Here is a 21,954-nt window from a genome sequence, read left to right on the forward strand (position 1 = left end):
TCTTCATTTGTTAATAATATATCATCATCTCCATCATTTTTTGATAACTCCAGTAGTTTTGCATTTTTTTTCTCTATTTTTTCTTCCAGCATTTCCAAGACCAATCAACTTGACCCCACCCAAATAACCTCCAAATCCATTGAAAAAATGAATACTTTACAACCGTAAATTTTAAACATCAAAAATTTGATTTATTAATTAATGTTATTTTTTACTCAGGTTTTTTAATATCGATCACAACATTTGGATATTCCACTTCAGTTAAAGCTATTTGGAAATCATTGTAATCATTTAATGGAGCGAAATATACAGAATTTTTCTGAGTTTTCTTTGAAGTTGCGTTAAAGTTTTTCTTTAAAGAGAATTCCATTCTTCTCATTAATTGTTGAACTCTTCTCGTTGATAATTTACTTGTACCAGTATCATCACCAGCACCTTCAGCAGGAGATAATAAACCTGAACAAACTGGACATTTATTTGCATCGCCAGCACAATTCTTATGTACTGCATGTCCACAAGGAAATACTTCAACGAGGTCACCAGCTTTACTTAAATGTTTTTTACAAATAGCGCAATAATTAATAACTTCAGTCCCTTTAGTATTTTCATGATTAGCCTTTTCGATTAATTCGATACAATCAGAGATCAATAATTCATCTAGACCTTTATATAAATTCTTTTCATAATTAATACGTAAAATTATATTTGTCATTACTTCTCTATATTGATTTTGATTCATGAATGAGAAGTAAATTGTCAAAATATAAAACAAATGGAATGCAGTAATCTTATTTAAAGAAGCTATCATGAAATAAGAGAACATTAATATAATTGTGGTTGAAATATTTGGCTTATCAGACTTAGTAGAAGAATGATATATAGGGAATTGGAAATATAAAAACATTTTCTGCCATTGTAAAGGTGCTGAATCAGTAGTTTCCAATAAATTAATAGCAGTTCTAATACAATTCATTGGTGCATTTAATTGTTTAATACTATCTAATTCATCAATAGTATCAGGTGCTATATCTGAATCAGATTCGATGAATTCAAGTAAAGTTCTTTCAATTTCATTACCGATTTGTTCAATTGCTTCTTTATATTGTCTTCTAAATATTAATATTTGTACTTGACAATCAATACGATTTTTAGAAGCAGCTTGAGCTTCATCGATATTAATTTCTTCGATATGATCAACTAAGAAATGTACAGCTTCTGAAGGATTATATCTTAATTTTAATTTAAAAATAGATATTAACCATTTAGGATTCATTGAAGTAGAACCAGTAGTATCAAGATAAGCATTTAAGTAAGCAAGTTTTCTAGTATCTCTAAGGTTTTCGATAATTTCATCATGTAAATCAGGGAAATTCTGATTAATAATTTGGATCATTCGTGTAGGATTTACTAATATTAATTGGGAAATATTTGTAGTAATTGCATATCTCATTTCTTTAGTATCTTTAAGATTATTTTCAATGAATTCAAATAACGTAGAACTATTTGCTTTATGTGATATCATTAATTGAATGATCTTAGAATAATCTTTCATAGGTAAATAATGTTTCGTGATGAAACTTATAAAACCTGCCTTTTCACAATAAGTCATTAATTCTTTTTCTGGTATACAATCAGGATATTGATTCAAGAATATCTTTAATACTTCTTCTCTTGTAGTTGGTGATATACGTACAGAACTAAATATCCATTTTACGATATGTTTAAGTGAATCAGAACCAAATTGTAATAATAATGTTGGATATAATGGTAATATTACATTAAGATAAGGTTTAGCATCTGCATAAGGTCGTGAAGAAAGGATTTGTAATATAGCTTCAAATAAATGTTCCATTCTTAAGAAATTAGAAAAATCATATTTAATTGGTAACATTGCCATTACTGCTTGAACAAATTTAACTCCTTCTCTCCAATTACATGATAACAAACTTGATAATCGAATGAATTGATTCTTTTCATTTGGTACCATTAACCAAATGATGATCATCTTCTTAATGATATCATATTCTCCAATATCTGCTTCTTCTGAGAAAAACGGATTTATGAATTCCCATAACTTATTCTTTTCATAATAATAATTACAAAGACATAACAAAAAGTCATTACGTTCTTTATCCAAACAAATCTTCTTAAATAATTTTAATAATTTATATTTAAGAATTATTGGAATTATTGAAATTGTATTTAATTTATCATATTTAAATTCGATTAATTTGTTTTCTGCTTCTTCTAATTTTTGTTGTTCATTTGAATAACTTAAATAATTCTCTAAAAATTCTTTGGTAAATATCTTTAAGAAATTATCACCAATTCCTTTAAATATCCCATTAAAGTATACATTTTCTAAATGTTTTTCTTTAAACATTTGGAATATATCATTAATCAAATATTCATTCAAATTAATTTTAAGTATAATTTCAGTAATTGAAGAGATATCATTTAATATTATTTCTTCATTTTCATTATTAATTATCGAATTGAAATAATCTTTAAGAAGTTCTTTTCCTAATTCTATAACTTGTTTTCTTCTGATTGCAAAATTCTTTGGAATTCCAAAGAAATTCGTATTATTATTTAATAAGACATCATATAATTGATTAAATGCACGTTTGTAATCTCCGTCTTTACAATTATTATATATCATTTCATTCCAATTAGAAAATGAAAGTGAACAAATTCCTTTTTGATGTGTAATTATAAGTCGTTCATTATATGTACTGACGTTACGAAAATCTTTTAATATAACAGATAATTCTTCTGATGATCCATTACATATTGGACTTCCATTTGATGTTTGAATTATAATAACTTTACCACTTTCTGTAACATATGTTAACATTTTCGTTGATAAAAATATAACAATTGAAATACTTTCTTCTAATTTGAAATTACAGATCGAATTCAAATCATATGTATTAGTGACTTGAAATAGTTCAAATTTTGATCCGTGGCAAAAAGTCAACAGGAAATCTTCAGCCCCTGATATAATCGAAAGATTAATTGGATCATAAAAATCATTAGATGTTCGAATAATACATGGATTTGGTAACATACTCGGCTTGAACAGCACGCATTTGTTGAGGAATAATATGAAACCAATGGAAAACGGAGATTGGGAATTGGATACAATAAGTTGTTGAACTGGAAGTTCACCTTGATAAACAAAGAACTCTTTAAATGACATAAATAAGAGTCGCGAAACGACAATTTGCGTCGTAAGACCTAATGAATCAGAAGCATAAATAATGTCATGGCTCTCACCAAACTTAACTTGCGTTATCGGCGTAGTGTGCATTCCCTTGAAGCCTCTGACGAATGATAATGTGTTGACTGACCATAAATTTATTGTCCCATCAACATGACCTGTAACAACATCGTCGCCGGTAATGTCAATGCTGACTGGATCTGATTTGTTGGCAATGTTCCCTTGAAAGAACTTTATTGTTGATTCCTCAATATTTAATAATATCGGCTCAAATTGGTCCGTAAGAATTGCAAAATATGGGCCGCTTTGGGCAGAACAGGAAATGTATTCGATGTTGTTTTCTTTGAGAATGTCTTTGATGATTTTGTAATCTTCAATTCCTATATTGGTGTGCATCAAATCGTTTTGTTACACAAAAAAGTGTCATTTTGATACAACCGAAGACGATATATTCAAAAGTGGATTTTTTTGAATGTAAATCCGATAGGGTCATCAAAATGAATGCGCTGATTTCACATTTATCTCTTTTTAATAAAAATAGAACTTAAATATAAAATTTTTATAATGTTAAATGATAATTAAATTATCATTATTTTGTTGACATGGAAAATCTCTTTTGCAATTACATTTTTCAAAGCTTTGAATTATTTTTTGGAATTTTGTTTTCGTTACATTTATAGAATCAAAAAAGTAAAATGTTGAATTAATATCTGATCTCATAAGTGATGAAACTAACAATGCGATTTTGAAAATTGCAGTTAGTGATATTCACACGACAATTAGAGGAATACATTTTTATATCCACAAGCTTTCGAAAAGATAACATTCTTGCTGCATGTTTTACTATTACAAATTCAAAGTGCAATTTCTTTCTGATTTCAAAATATTATTGTTAATTGTGTTTGCATTATACAGAAGTACTTTTTTCATATCAAATGTCTACTTTTGTATACCATACAATAATAAACCATTCAAAAATCAATTCCACTTTTTCCAATAGTTATGGTTTTTAATGAATGCAGCAGCTTCCCGAGCTATTTTGTGCAAGTTTGGGAATTCACTATTTGTTCTTTTTAGACCAATGCTTATTACATCGTGATTTTTTCTTCTATTTAAATATATCTTATTTCTTCTTGAGCAATGTTCGCCATATTGTCTCGCTGTGTCAATAAAAGCCAAAACTAATTCGTCTTCGATGTTATCCTTTCCGATTTGCAATATACATTCAGCCAGATTATCCAATTCTAACAATTGCATTCTTTCTATTTGATATAGTTCTGGTGATTCATGATCATGAAGCATAACATAAAAATTCTTTACATAAGCTTTATAACAATTGCATAATGAAATATATAATTGGTTTGCGTATTCGATATCAGAATCACTTTCGAAATTTATATGTTTTGATGAATCATCTCTAAATGTAGTCATAAGTTGTTCTAATTTCTCACGTTTTTGTTGAATAACATTTGCAGCTTCATTTATATTACTTAGTTCGTCGAACATTGTTGCAATTGCATGTATAACATATGGATGAATATCTTTTTTTTCAGGATTATTCATAACCAAATCAAATAATGTATTAAATACTGTATCAAAAATTTGTAACATAAACAAATTATTTGAATATTTCCCAAATAATTCTTTTAATAAGATAACACTTGGAATAATAATTTCTTCATTTTGTGTCATTAAACATTGTAGAATTAATCCTAAACAATGATTAATTTGTTCTTCAGTAAGAATAGGTGGAAAACATTTAACTAATGCTGATAATGTAATTAAACCTTCTGAATATATAATACAATTTTGTCTTTGTAATAAATTAAATATTAATTGTAAAACGTTTTGAAATATTTGCTGAGAAATATTTGTTTTAAGTTTCGATATTAATGATGCAATTACTGAACAAAGTCCTGCTTGATATGTATATTTAATATTTTCATTACATATAAATTCATTTGATTTATTTAATGATTCACATGTCTGTAAAAATAATACCATTAATTGTTCGTTATTACCACTTCGCATTTCAATAATTAAACTACAAATCGCTTCGATGACATATGTAATAGCGTTATTTATATTACTTTCTTCATTTTCACATCCAATAACATAATTTAACATAATTTGTAACATGAAATAAATTCTTTCGAAATATTCTGGAATTATTGTTCCACGTGAATTGTTGTGTGTATATACATTTACTAAATTATATAAAATTGCTGAATATCGTTTAATAATTATTAATGGTGGTCGTTCTATTTGTAGTTCATTTAATGATGACATAATTCCTAATATTGTTTCGATTCTTTGTCTTGGATCTTTTGATTTAGTTATTATAGTTGGATAAAATTTTAATATTATTAAGAGAACATATAATGCTGTCTCTCGTAAATGTGCACAATATTTTGGTGAACAAAAGTCAATGACATAATCAAATAAATTTGTTAAAAATGGTAAAACTACTTTGTTGTTAATTGGCCGTTTTGATATCGAAAATATAAGTAATAATGCTGCATGATAATGTACCCAACTTTGTTGTTCTTTAATTAAATTTAATATTTTCTGCGAACATTTTTCAAATACAATATCAGGCTCTACTTTATAAATGGATTGTAATACAGGTACTACAGACATATGTGGCTTTGGGTCATTGATATCTTCAATACCTATATCATTAGGATCAATTCCAAGTAAAATATTAACAAAAAATTCGAAAAAGTTTTCAATAATTGTTCTTGATAAATGTAAAAGATCACATTTATAAGTTGGTTGTTTTTGATATGCATCTTCAAAATCTGCAAGTTTCTGCCAAAACGATATTGAAATGATTTGATATTTAGCATTATTCACAGCCATTCCACTTAACACGTAATTACATATAATGCCCATAAAATAAGGTGAAAGATGATAATATTTCTTAACAAGAACAAGCAGAATATTATGAAGTGTATCGAAGAGTATTAAATTCGATATATAAAATGATGAATGAATGCATTGAAGAATTAATGGAATCTTTAATTGAACATTGTCATCAATTATTTTGTCTGAAAGATGTAATATGGATAAATATACGGCATTTCCTGCGGCTTCGCGGACTTCAAGTGTTATATATTCTGGACTTTGTTCACATTGGATGTTAAGTATTTGTAATGAAGCTGCAAAAATATTGGAATAAATCGGAATGAGTGCGTCATGTTTAAGTTCCTGATCAAAGTTAGCTAAGTTGAGAATGTCAGAAAAAACCTTTAAAAATCCAATTATGGCATTAGTGGAATTCATTTGAAGAATGTAATTGGAAATTTCTTGAATACCTTCAATCCAATGACCTCCTTCAATTCCAAAGATATATGAAAAAATTTGGCTTGAAACATCTCGAATAACTGTGTCACTTTCACTAATTGTGGTGGTAACTAAACTTTTAAGATTGAAAATAAACCCATCAAGAGACCAGATGTTTTTAATAATATTGTTTCGGCGTGCTGGCGTTTTGGGATTTATTAAGTAAGAAATAATTTTTGCTGAATATTGCCTTATGTAGATTGTATTGTTGATATCTGCAAATAAAAAATAAAATTTTTGAATATCATTTGGATAATCAGTAAGTATGCCATCAATCATTACGTCTAATTGAACATAATTTTCCCTATCAATAAGGTTAATAAGTTCATTGTAAACTTCATTAAAACTTTGGAATTTATAAGTATCATGATTTGATGTAACTGTTTTGACTTCGTTTGTTGTAGAAATGTGTTCCATATGTCTTGTGAAACAATGAGATTACAATACAATCAAATTTTTCCCTCACCGTTAATAAAACGGTTGCTAAATTTTGCCGGCAAAAAATTTTTCACTGAATCCAGTTTCAATGAAACCAAACTTTCCATCATAAAGTTTTTTTCACTTTAATCAATGTAACCACTAATGAAAACTTGCATATCATAATTTAAACATTTCGAAAACAATTTTTTAATTTTTTTTTAAATAGTTTCCACGGCGAAAATAGGGCTTAATCCAAGCAGATCAGTTAATGTGATATATTTATTATGTGGTGGAAAATGTTTTTATTTGACTGATTTTTTGAGTAGATCTTTTCATTTTATAATTATCAATAAAATAAATATTAATCCATCATCATAAGCAATTTTCGAAAAGAAAGTTTTTTTGTCTACAATTAGGAGATAAAGGATTATTACAATTCGAATTTTAAACACAACACAATTTCTTATTATGATTTAAAATAATTTTTAATATGAAAGTTTATAATGTCGAATAAATATGTATACAAATATGGATATTAATTAATGTATTTTCGAACAAGATTTATATATAATTGTGAAATGAGAATCATAATTTTGCAAAAAAATCAATTTAAATTCCATATATAATATGACTTCATTATTGTAAATGATTTAAATGATAATGATGAATGATTTTATCGAAATGTTTATGATTATTGCGATGTTTAATGGCGTAAACATTAAATTCTGATGTATTATAATATATGAAATTATAATTTCAATCAACATATTGAATGTATATTCGATTTGATACCAAAAGGCTCTTTGCCGTTATTTATGTGCACATTTGAAATCTTATATTCTGAAATAAATATTTGAAATTAATATAATAAATACCTCCATTCATACTGTCTATCATTATCATAATTTTATAAATTGTATCAACATTTATATGATACAATTGTATGTGAAGAATTGCATCCTAAAAAAATTGATTATGATGTATTATTTTCTGTAAAAAACAATATATGTCCGATCAATGAGAAAAACATTATAATATTTTTTATATAATTATTTATATATCTCAGATATTTTTGTTTTTGATTTCGGATTCATGATGTCATTGTCTATCGGTGTGTTACAACAATTAATTGAATAAAAATACAAGCTTTGAAATATCCTTATAAAAAGTTATATTCCGATCGTCATTCGAATGTTCATCTAAAATTTATATAAGGTGTTCCACAAAACGATGAACCTGCCGATAGGAAAAATTAGTCATCTGCAAATGTTTTATATATCATTTCATTTTATTGTAAATCAAATGCAAAACCAAAGTACTATGCCAAATCACATGGTTAACTCACGCCTACGAATAATCCAGGAACTTTCACGAGGTAAGAGCATTAGTCAAATAGCTTATGAAACTGGTCATGGAAGAAATCTTATTTGTCAAGTCAAGAAACAAATGGAGGCACAAGAAAATGTTTTCGAGCTTAAAAACAAGATTGGGGCACCAAGAAAAATAACGAAAGATATTGAAGCAGAAATAATAAGTATTGTTACATCCAATCGATAACTTGGCTGTGAAAAAACTGCCGAAAGAATCAGTTCGAATCTCAATTTTCCCAAAGTCAGCAGACAATGGGTAGCCAGGGTTCTTCATAATTATCATTACTCTTATCTGTCACCAAGAGAAACATTTCTTCTAACCGACTCCCAGATGCAAGCAAGAATTGACTTTTGTGAACATCATATCTCATTCAACACAGACTGGAAATCGATTATATTTACTGATGGATCATCATTTGTGCGGAGAAAATGGAAGATGGCTTTGGCGTCGTCGAGGAAAGAAAGATGATGCCATTTTCGTTCATACAAAAAAGTTTCCGAACAAAATCATGGTATTTGGTGGGATATCATATAATTATCGAACACCATTGATTGCAATGGAGGGAACTATTGACGCAAATCGTTATGTTGATGATTGCATCGACGGATCTGGTTTGATAATTGGCATGAATGAAGCATATGGCGTGGGTCAATGGAAATTAATGCAAGACGGGGCAGCAATTCACACATGTACTTCAACCATGGATTATTTGAAGCTAATGTGTAATGTATTGCCAAACTGGCCGGCAAACTCACCCTATTTGAACCCTATCGAAAATTTATGGTCGATTATGAAGGAACGTGTGCAAGAATTGGAACCTGACACAATTGAGAACTTGATCGAAATTGTTTTTCAAGTATGGGAAACCATAGAAGAGAAAACAATCAAAAATCTCATTGACTCAATGCCAGATAGATTGGCTCGTGTTATTGCACTAAATGGCGCTCCAAATGGTTACTAAACATTTATGAAATAAATTCGGTTTAACAAAATAACAAACCATTAAGTGAAACTTTTTGATAATAAAATTGACTTTTTAACCAATTTTCGATCAGTTACTGGTCTATCGTTTCGTGAAACGCTTTATTTAACCCATGATCAACAAATTCTAGATTTAAACATACACTAATCGCATATTAATATTGAATACGATACAAATGAAATTTAAAACCTAGATTAATCAAATGAATTAATTAATAATAATAATAATAATAATAATAATAATAATAATAATAATAATAATAATAATAATAATAATAATAATAATAATAATAATAATAATAATAATAATAATAATAATAATAATAATAATAATAATAATAATAATAATAATAATAATAATAATAATAATAATAATAATAATAATAATAATAATAATAATAATAATAATAATAATAATAATAATAATAATAATAATAATAATAATAATAATAATAATAATAATAATAATAATAATAATAATAATAATAATAATAATAATAATAATAATAATAATAATAATAATAATAATAATAATAATAATAATAATAATAATAATAATAATAATAATAATAATAATAATAATAATAATAATAATAATAATAATAATAATAATAATAATAATAATAATAATAATAATAATAATAATAATAATAATAATAATAATAATAATAATAATAATAATAATAATAATAATAATAATAATAATAATAATAATAATAATAATAATAATAATAATAATAATAATAATAATAATAATAATAATAATAATAATAATAATAATAATAATAATAATAATAATAATAATAATAATAATAATAATAATAATAATAATAATAATAAAAACATACATACTAAATATTGAACTCAGGTTTATTTAGATTCCGCAAAACGATACTCTAACAAATATCCAGCTACGTCTTCGAGTCCATGTTTTTTTTGTAATTAAATGTTCTATAGGATTGAAATTTTGGGGATGTGAGTAAATTCTTTTTTTTTTTAATGAATTTGGTATTTCAATAAAAATTATTTCTGAATTAAAATAAATTCGCGTTATTTTTAAAATCCAAATTTTATGAAAATTACAAATGATCAGCGATGCTGAAGCAATTCATATGTTTTTAATGGCGAAGAAACAACAGGTAGCAAATGCCACATGCTTTGCACACTTCCAATGTAATCAAAGTCTCACGACGTTTGTATGTAAGAATTATGAGTAAAAGATTCATTTTCTCTAAATCTTTGGAATTACAAAAATGTTTGAACCAACACATTAGTATGAAGTGGGAGCCATCATTCGTTATCTTTTCTCCTTAGTAAAGAACGTTATTCCATTGCTATAAATTTAGACACAATAACATTTCGATTTCATGTTTCTTGAAGTTTCATCATTATTTTTAGCAATTTTTTTCTTTGATACTTATGAAGTTACCAATCATTGTTTTCAAGTAATTCAATGTGGTGCTCATATAAGTTGAACTGATACTTGTTGAATAAAAAGAATTTAATATCAATTTTAAGTATTTACTTTTATTTGATTGTTATTGATATTTTCATGTTTTAAAGATATAATGAAGAGTTCAATGCTGAAATTAATTAATGATTTTTTGGCTATACAATGCATTAATTAGGTTGTGCATATCAACATTAAAAAAACTATAGGTTGCGACTGTATTAAAGTGTTACCAATTAAAAACTGTAAGACTTCTAAAAGAGATAAATTTTCTGTTGTAATTTCTGGCAGTAAACTTTTCAGAAACGTTTTTTCTCAATTAAATTGGTTTTGATCGTAAGCAACAGAAACAACAAATGCATGAAGCAATCTTGAAAATTGAGCAAAGTAAAACAGAATCAGAAATATTGCATTCTCTCTACGAATTCCAGAGCACAGTTTCTCCATTTTTATATACCAAATTTCCTAAAGATATGCTTGTAAATCAATTTAATGAAATTTGGAATTGTTTCCTTAATCTTGTTTCAATGGAATCTACAAAAATACGTCTTGGTGTTTATTCTGCTATTTCGGCATTTTTAGTTCGCATTTGTCCATATTTTCCAGATGAAGTCAAAAATTCATTTGAAACAACCACAGTTGCCGACACTCTTGATGGAGTTAGTTCAATTTTTAGAATATCTTCTTTTGCTTATATTTCCAAATTTATTAGTCCTGAGTATATCAATGATTTTCTAAGTTCAATACCAATTTTTCACCATTTCCTAACAGAGGAGGCACTAAATTCAGATTACATTTCTCAAATTCTAAATAATATGGAAAACATTGATCGATGGTGGATTGAAACACTTTTTTCTGCCATGCTTAACCAATACAAAAAGCATCCGAATAGGGCCACACTTAAAGCCATTTTATCAGTTGTACAAAAAGACCTTACATTAATAGATCTGATTTCAAATGTTGATGAATCCAACTTTTCTATTATTTCTTTTTTGACATCATCACTTGAAGGTCAATTAGGGAACATTGAACTCTATAAATTTGCATATTATGCACTTCAAATTTTAAAGAATTATGATGACAAAACTTTAGTAATTAACGTTGAAAATGCATTTCAAATTCTTTCGTTAAATGTTAATTCATTTTCACTTGAAATTACCCAAATTGATGAAACATATATCGAAATCACAATAACTAAAAAGCATATCAAAAAAGATAATGGAAATAATTATCTTACAAACGAAGAAATCCAAAGTGTTTTAAATAAATTTAATAAATCTAAGAAAAAGAAGGAACAAAATCAACAAAAAAATGAAACAATTCAAACAGAATCAACTCAAAATATTCCTGAAAAAGAAACTATAAAACTTAATTATACAAATTTCTTAGATCGAACATCATTTTATAACTTGCCATTACCAATAGAACCATTTTTAATACCTCACAAAGAGAATTCGATATCAATTTTCACCTCTAAGATCATAAGCTTAGGAAAAAAGTTTAAAAATTCAAGTGTAATTTGTGACGTTGAAAAAATCATTGACATTTTAGATGAATATTGTCAATATGAATATAATTCTTATGTTTCTGCATGTTTAAATCTTTTGTCGATATGTATCAATACATTAATAATGAATTCGAAGTCTTGTCGACTTAAACCTATTTTAGAAAGAATAATTTTTGTGAAAATTGATTCTTGGTTTCATGGAACTGAAATTTTACATGTAATTGAATCAATTAATGAGAATTTAATTAATTATATATTTGGTATAAAAGGATTTAAAAAAATTATTTCATTACTATTGACATTTATATTAAATAAAAATGAAGTTTTTAGTGATAATTCATTAAAAGCTTTAATTAATTTTACTAATAAAAATAATGTTATTAAAATACAACAACTTATAATCAAAAAAATCGATTTTTTTGATTCTGTTTCATTCCAAAAGTATTTAAACATTTTAATAATATTAAATCAAAAGTTTAACTTAAATGATCTTTCACATTTTTCATCATTTATACCTTTACTTATAGAAATTTCATCATTTTATTATGAAGAAATTCCTATAATTTCATTAATTTTTGGTTTTTTATCAACAATTAAATCGAAATATATTAAACATGATAGTATAAATGAATTAAAACAATATGCTTCATTAATAGTTAAAACAGGAGTTAATGTATTAATTGGTTATGAAGATCAAATAGAATCACCACAATTATATGAAAAATTAAAATTATTTGTATCATTTGAATCGAAAAATATAATTTCGAAACAAAATGACTTAAAGAATAATGTACAATATATGTTTATTTATAATCCAATTAAATTCTTATTTAATTTACCATTCGATGAAGTTGATTCTGATTTTCTTGTTAAAATTTGTAAAAGAACTTTTCGATTTTATCCTGAGTTAATCATTGATTATATATATGAAAATTTCGATAACTTCGATAAAGATCAAATGAATGAAACTATAATAAAATTAATAGAAACTTTAAAGTATATAAATAAAATAAAAATATTTTCCAAATTATGTAATGTAATTGTTAAATATAACTTATTTAAGAAACCTAATGAAGTTATAAACGAAATGTTAAAGAACTTAAAACAAACAATAATTTTCTTATTAAAAAATTACTCAAAAACACTTTTAGTTGATGAAATGATTTCATTTTGTCGATATTTATTACATCAAGATAAAAATAATCAAAAAATTGTTCTCGATTTTCTATTAACATTAACTTATAAACAAATAAATGAATTCTTTTCTAAGAAATCAATTCGATGTAAAAAACTTTCGAAATATTTTCCTAAAAAGTTACTTAAAAATGAAAACGATAATTTTAAGACAATGGATAATGACAAAAAATTAAATTATATACAAAAATATATTAAAAATATTCAAATTGTTAATATAAAAGAAGAAATTATTAAATTCGGTAATGAAGAATTAAAAGATTGGGATTTAATGATATTTAAACATAATACAAAACAAATAAATGAAAATGATTTCGATATTTATTGTCCATTTAATCCATTATTCGATAAAAACAAATTAACAAAAGAAGATAAAATACAATTAAACATTAATGATGATGACATTTCAATCATCAAGAAAATAATAAATGAAATTGATATTACGAAATATATATTTACAACAAAATCACTTTCGAAAATCATAAAATTATTAAATGAAAATCAAATTGATTTCATAATAAACAAATTAACATTACAAAGTATTGAAATTCCATTAAAAAATGTATTTCTTAAATCGATTTTAATAAAACCCGAATATTTTCTTGAGATGTTTTATCAAGAAAAAATATTAAAAAAGAAATATATGAATATCCTTTGTAAATCTATAAATAAAATGGAAATAATATCGCCATTAATATATGAAATAATTTCGAATCAATTTGATACCGAAAACATAACTGAAAAACGGAAAATTATGATAATAATATTAACATCGATAGTTATTAATAAATCAATACAAATACCAAATAATTTTATCCAACAAATATCAGAATGGATCAAAACATTAAATAATTTCCCACCACAAATTTATTTATTATTTAAATTAATAATAACTAAAACATCATTAACACAAGAAATGATAAATTATATATTATCAATAACACAAACATTTTCACATATTCCATTATATTATAATCAATATAATTATCTTTTAATTAGAATTGATTCCAAACTATTTAATAAAAAATCATTTAATCCATTTCTTGAAAATTGTATAATCATTGATAGTTATCCATCAATGTTATCAAACGCATATAAATTATTAGAACATATTATATCTATGCTTGATACATCTATTGGAACTTATATACTTAAAGAAAACATTGAACAATTAATAAAGAAATATATAACAATATCAATGAATTATTATGTTTCTGAATCATTTTCTAACTTTTGGTGTTCGATATTTTCATATGAATCATATTCAACATTTTATCAAACAATTACAAACATTTATTTAACTAAAATTGTTCCTTCATTTGATTCTCCTAATTGTTTAACTCTAATTCAAATAATGAGATCAATCATTAATTATTATCCAATAAACTCTAAAATTAATAATGAATTCATTGCATTTGCGGAAAAAATTATTATTAATAGTAATTCACTTGATTTGTTTCTTTTTTATATTAAAGTCCTTGATACACAAATCTCAAAAATACAAAATAATGAGAAAAAACAAGAAGTGTTCGAAAACTCAATATTTTTGTGGTTGGATAAACAAGCAAATTTCGATTCTTATGATATTTTAATATATTTGACGCAATGGATAGAGTTAATGAGATTGTATCTCCCAATAAAATCGATGGCAACGATTTATAGCTTTCAGTTCCTAAAAAGAAAAACGCATTTCTTGCCGACATTTGCTGGGTTTTATAAGGTATATAAATATATTTTGGAGGACTCGTCAGACGAAGAAAGAATGTCAATATTGGAAATTGTAACTTCTTCGGAATCTATTGTCGAAAATAAGTTTCATGCTGAAGCGGTGAAGAAAATGACAGAAAATAAAATTAAAGAAGCGTTTGAACTAGCTGCGCATTGTTAATAAAAATGTTTAAACTATAAAAATAATTTTTTTATTGATTTTTAAAAACATTAGTTACAAATGGAATTAATTTTTCATAACTTTAAATCTTTTGAAATGTATTGAAACGATGAAAGAATTTGAAGCGACCGTTATTTTCCAACCCACCTAGAGAAAATATCAACATTATTAAGCCACAGCAAAGATGTATTATTTTCTCTTGGCTTTTCCTATCCACTTCTTTTGTTCATTTCAATTTTCTTCAAAAATTTCGGATTCAATGATTTTTAATGATAAATTTTATATTTTCCAAATTCAAAAAAGCAAAGTTTCGCATATCCTCGACATCATAAGAGGTGCACATTTTGTGCTCTCACATTATGAGAAAGATAACGATGCGTATCGATTTTACTTTAACTTAAAAATATTTAATTACAAACAACCTTTATATGCATCATTAATCATATACACTAAGCATAATTTTGGGTTATTTTTTATGGAGTTTAATCAAAAAGAATATAATGCAAATTCGACGCAAAATATTTTTGGAATGAAAATGCTTATGCTTAATAAAATAATTCGATTTCTAGCATTTAGCTTTTTTATTTTCAAGAGTTTCTTATATATTAAAAGTAAAATAATTTTTATAATTAAATTTTTAGTCAACAAAATGAAAAGAAAAGAAAAAGAAAAAATTGGAAAAGTTTTTATTTTAATTTTTGTTCTGTTTTTCACAAATTCTTTTGAAATATTTCATGAAGATGATTCAATACTTTCAATCATGAATTCAAATGAATTTGAAGATATTGATAAATATCAAAATATCACGAAAATCATAATTATCAGTGAAAATATTTATTCAATTCCAAGCAGTGCATTTTCAGGATGGCCTTCAGTTGTTTCAGTTAATTTTGGTAACTCAGTCACAAATATTGGAATTAATGTGCTTTCGTCATGTTCTAATTTAGAAACGATTATTTTTGGAGAAAATGTTATAGAAATTGGTGGTAGAGCATTTTCATTGTGTTCAACAATCAAAAACATTACAATTCCAAATTCAGTTACAACAATTGGGAGTTATGCATTTGCATTATGTTCTAATTTAACATTATTAACACTTGGACATGGAATAAGAGATATTGGAGGTTCAGCATTTGGTAATTGTTATAATCTTCAATGCATTTATTATTATGGAGATTCAGAACCAGAAATTGGAGTAAATGCATTTTCTAATGTTTTTACAAGTGTTATTACATATCCAACATATGTAGGGAGTAAATTTGGAAATTTAGATGTTGATAAAGACAACACAGAAGGGAAATGCGAACCACTTCCGATACATTCATTTGGTCAATCAAACACATTTAATGCATCACTTCAAAGTGATATTTCATTATCATTTTCATACACATTAACAATTACATTATCAATTACACATTCATTAACCATTCATGAAACAAAAACGAAATCATTTTCATTATATATAAGTAATTCGACATTTTCATATATTGAAACAGAATTTATTTATTACAATTATACAATTGTTATTTATTCGACTTATTGTAATTATTATTCCAATTTCTTTACAATGTTTTACACTTCCGACGAAAATTCACCAAATGGAATTACGACAAATGTTTTGATTGGAATTATTTGCGGATCATTTGCATTTGTTTTGATCATTATTGGAATTGTTATATTTTTAGTGAAAAGTAATAACAAGAAAGAAAAATCGAATTCAAAGTTACAATTTAAGGATACGACAACGTCAAGTACAAAGCAAATCGAAGAAGTAAATAGTTTAGTTGAAGATATTGTGAAAGAAGATGAAGACAATTGGCTATGAAGAAAACTGTGTAATAATAAAATTTTGATAATAATTTGTTATTTTAGATAAAATTAAATATTGAGGTGACAAGTGTTGTTTTGTTTTTTGATGAATTTATCTTTTTTTTTGAAAAATTTTTGAAGAAATTGTGTTAGTTATGTTAATCATCAATCATAAGGTAAAGTTGGTTGCTTGTTATCTTAATTTATGAATTTGATTTATACATTCAGAAAAATCACATATTTTTAAGATTACAATGATTCATATAAACAAACAGTATACCATCAATGATGATCAAAAAGCTTCGGATTCCGTAATTTCAATTTCCTCATCAACAACTCCTTATAATAATGGAGTGCTTTAATTCTTTTACTCGTCAATTGTTGGATGCATTAAAAAACTTCTATTAAGATTCCCTATTAATTTTATATAGAATTATATTTGTTATATATGCTTATTTAATGTATTGGCCAAATTTTGTTTTTTATAATGTTACAAAAGTAAGTTTATACATATATATACAATTATCTCACATTAATAAACAATTGATGTTTAATTATTAGAAAATCACATGTTTTTTAAGAATGAAATGATTCAAATAAACATACAGACATACCATTTTAAAGAACAGATTTAGCTCTATAACATATATTCATCAAATTATTTAAAAGTGTTATCATAAGGATTTAAAGAAGTTTCTTCATTGTTTTTGTTGTTTAACATCAATTCAAATGTTTCAATGTTAGATTGAAAAATCTCGATAAGGTAACAATTTTTTTATAGTTTAACCGTGAAATTTTAAACTTTTGTGTTGACCGATGTGTATTTAGTAAGGGGCTTGAAGAATATTACAAGTTGAAACATGCAAGTCCTGAAAATACTGTTCGTTTGTGTCCCAGTGAAGCGATTTATAACTGAAATAATGCCTATTACACCATTTTTGATCCACAAAAATATACTATATGTGAACAATAACACCAACAAGGAAGAACACCACCATCTGCATAAAGTGGAAATACTTGTTTCCAAAATTATTACCAAAAATTTGAAGAAATTTAACAATAATTTGATCAAAGCTAAAAGTCATTTAATTTCAAATTTGATGCTTAACAGCAAGTGTACATCAATAATACGTCATGTTTTTAATGCTATACTACAATTTTTACTTACAGATTTTATCATCACATTCAAAAAAGTATATGAAGCAAGCATACAAATTAAAAGCAATTCATATAGGAAATCCTTATCCAAACATCTTGAGAAAATACTCTTAGGGATTTGGGATTCTCAGTGCCATTCTTTTGTGCATAACTACAAAAAAGAAAAACCAGTCAAATTCAATATTATACTTCATCTACCATTCATTTTTTCAATGATGTTTATAGCGGTTTACATCAAATTTCTTCAGAAAAACACAGTTAGAGCTCAGAAAAAATGTTTGCCCAAATGTGAAGTGAAAATGAAAGAAAAAGTTGAAAAAGTTTTTATTTTAATTTTTGTTCTGTTTTTCACAAATTCTTTTGAAATATTTCATGAAGATGATTCAATACTTTCAATCATGAATTCAAATGAATTTGAAGATATTGATAAATATCAAAATATCACGAAAATCATAATTATCAGTGAAAATATTTATTCAATTCCAAGCAGTGCATTTTCAGGATGGCCTTCAGTTGTTTCAGTTAATTTTGGTAACTCAGTCACAAATATTGGAATTAATGTGCTTTCGTCATGTTCTAATTTAGAAACGATTATTTTTGGAGAAAATGTTATAGAAATTGGTGGTAGAGCATTTTCATTGTGTTCAACAATCAAAAAACATTACAATTCCAAATTCAGTTACAACAATTGGGAGTTATGCATTTGCATTATGTTCTAATTTAACATTATTAACACTTGGACATGGAATAAGAGATATTGGAGGTTCAGCATTTGGTAATTGTTATAATCTTCAATGCATTTATTATTATGGAGATTCAGAACCAGAAATTGGAGTAAATGCATTTTCTAATGTTTTTACAAGTGTTATCACATATTCAACATATGTAGGAAGTAAATTTGGAAATTTAGATGTTGATAAAGACAACACAGAAGGGAAATGCGAACCACTTCCGATACATTCATTTAGTCAATCGAATACATTTACAAGATCAAATTCATATGCACATTCAGATTCAATTTCAATCTCAGCATTATATTCATTTAGTCAATCGAATACATTTTCTAATTTAAATACATTTACTGCATCACTTCAAAGTGATATTTTATTATCATTATCATTTTCATATACATTAACAGTTACATTATCAATTACACATTCATTAACCATTCATGAAACAAAAACGAAATCATTTTCATTATATATAAGTAATTCGACATTTTCATATATTGAAACAGAATTTATTTATTACAATTACACAATTGTTATTTATTCGACTTATTGTAATTATTATTCCAATTTCTTTACAATGTTTTTTACTGATAACAGTGATAATCAAAACAATGATAATAAAACAACAATTATTATCATTTCTGTTTGTGTTCTAGTTATTGTTATTATTATCATCGCATTACTTATCATATTATTAAAACATGTTCGAAACAAGAAAGGAGAAATTCATGAAAATGTTAATTCAGAAGAAAATGAAAACGAAACAACCAATACATTTACAACTGGAATCAGTATCACAAACATTGAAGAAGATCCATTTGCTGAAGATTTCAAAGAAGAAAAATTTATTTCACAAATATAATTATCAATAAAAATACAAATTTTAATGAATTTTGTGTATTTTGTAATGTAAATTTACATTATGAGGTTTCCTTTAATATATCATATAATTTAGTATTAAATATAAATTTATAATATCCATATTTTAAGTTTTATTCATTAATATTTTTTGAGCATTATATAGTATTCTTATTTAAAATTTTTCTTTAAGATTTCTATTAAACCCATTAATATATAACATAGATTCAGTTGGAAGTAAGATGGTGTTTATTGCACGAAGCCATTTAAATAACCGAAAATAAAATTCTGATTTCACTGGGTTTGTTTAGTGCTTTTTGTTCTTCGATCTCGATTGGAGCTTAATTTGGGGTATAAGAAATAATATTTTTTGAGCCCAATGAGTCTTTTATATTAATTTTATATTTAAAGATAACCAATATATTTTTGGTTTATTTTAAGATTAAATCCATGTCTTTTTTCATAATGACATCATCAACTGAATGAATGGTTTATGTTGTATTTTTGCCGCTTTTACTCAAATTAACCGCTGACGTTCGAAAACAAAAAATCCGGTGGTTATTTGAGTTGTTTTTGAAATTTTGTGTTGCCGTGTGTTTGGGAAATCAAATGAGGGCAGGACCAATCCCAGGACCAAGCGGAGGCACTTATATATTCGATCTACTCGTCGAGCAAGCAATGTTTTCCTCTCATTTTCAAAACTTTAATTCGCCCGTATGGTTCGTATTTACTGCTGATGGCATACAACAAGATAAGGCCGTAACGTCAAAAAAATTAATTCCCTGTGGAACTGTGTACTTAGGAGTTGCATCAAGAATGATTTTGAGCTTACCAAACTTTGATCAAGGCTATTTCAAAGGAAGCCTTTGGACAAATGAAAGAATTCTTGCTTGTGCTCAAATGAAACTTTCACGTCTTCCATATAATGCCCCATCTGAGTTTATTTTCCCCTTATTAAATAGCTTAGATTTCAAAACGGAAATTGTAAAACTTTCAATAAAAGCTACAATTTCATCTATACAGCTCAACCCAAATTTTAGGTATCCCCTTGTTGAGCCTCAACAAGTTCATAATTTTAATAATAATTGTAATAATAATAACAATTATAATTATACGAGCATTAACATTAATGGTAATCAAGTAGGATTAAGGCAGAACTCATCAGGCTTTCAGTTCAGTCAAAATCTTCCATATCAACCTGCACAATACAATAACACATATTCAAGACCAATGAACTATCAAAATCCAATTAACAATAACTTTAACACGCCTCACATCCCCTCAAGCTCAAGCACCTTTCAAATTACTTTAACATCTTCTTCAAATTCACTTCGTAGCTCTCTTCCGCCACCAAACACGCAAAGAGGAAATGGATTTATATGATTTGTATGTAAATAGAATTATACGTTTTTTTTATTTTATGTTTGATAGAAAACATGAAACTTAATTTCTAAATCTGATATGTTTTTAGAATATTTAATTTTAAAAATTTAGCTAACGCATTAATGAAATAAAAAGCGAATACTTTTTATTTCTTGGAAATTTTGGTTATATCATTTTTTAACTTGTAGCTCAATCAGTAAATATAGTTGAAATAGCCCAGAAAAAACAAAATTTTCAATAAGTTCGCTCGAACCTTTTTTCTATGTTTTCCCATGTCGAAAAAAAAATCATGGCCCAAGAATCGTGATTTATTAGGTTATAATTTAAACAATCTAGAACAAGCTTCATTTTTTTTTTTTTTTTTTGAATTTCTTCTAAATATTTTACTATTTCGATTTTTCTATTTTTCCTTTCATGATCCAAAGGATTTCCTGTCCACAACATTACATCAGCATCATTTAAAAGTGGTTACAGAAAGGTTTCCCAAACACTTCAGTTTTTGAATATAAATCCGATGTTTTTTCATTCATTCGATTCTATCGTTGGGATACCTTTCTGCAACCACTTTACACAAAGATATTTCACCACCTGCAAAAAACCAAACCACGAAGCGAAAAGCAAAGGAGTAACATTTGT

General features: G+C 25.7%; 2 protein-coding genes across 2 annotated transcripts; one reads left to right on the forward strand and one right to left on the reverse strand.

Annotated features, from left to right (window-relative positions):
• Window positions 1–211: 211 nt before the first annotated feature.
• On the reverse strand, window positions 212–3,619 carry GO595_006579 (vacuolar protein sorting-associated protein 8-like; the record flags this gene model as incomplete). Its single annotated transcript, XM_067919947.1, has 2 exons — window positions 212–2,143; window positions 3,089–3,619. 2 exons carry the CDS (start codon window positions 3,617–3,619, stop codon window positions 212–214), a joined length of 2,463 nt encoding a protein of 820 aa, XP_067773457.1.
• A 5,143-nt stretch (window positions 3,620–8,762) lies between these two features.
• Window positions 8,763–9,320, forward strand: GO595_006580 (Transposable element Tcb1 transposase; the record flags this gene model as incomplete). Its single annotated transcript, XM_067919948.1, has 1 exon — window positions 8,763–9,320. The coding sequence occupies one exon, from the start codon at window positions 8,763–8,765 to the stop codon at window positions 9,318–9,320; it is 558 nt and encodes a 185-aa protein (XP_067773458.1).
• Window positions 9,321–21,954: the final 12,634 nt, after the last annotated feature.

Source organism: Histomonas meleagridis (genome assembly GCF_020186115.1).
Source record: "Histomonas meleagridis strain 2922-C6/04-10x chromosome Unknown contig_44, whole genome shotgun sequence".
Taxonomy (NCBI): Eukaryota; Parabasalia; order Tritrichomonadida; family Dientamoebidae; genus Histomonas; species Histomonas meleagridis.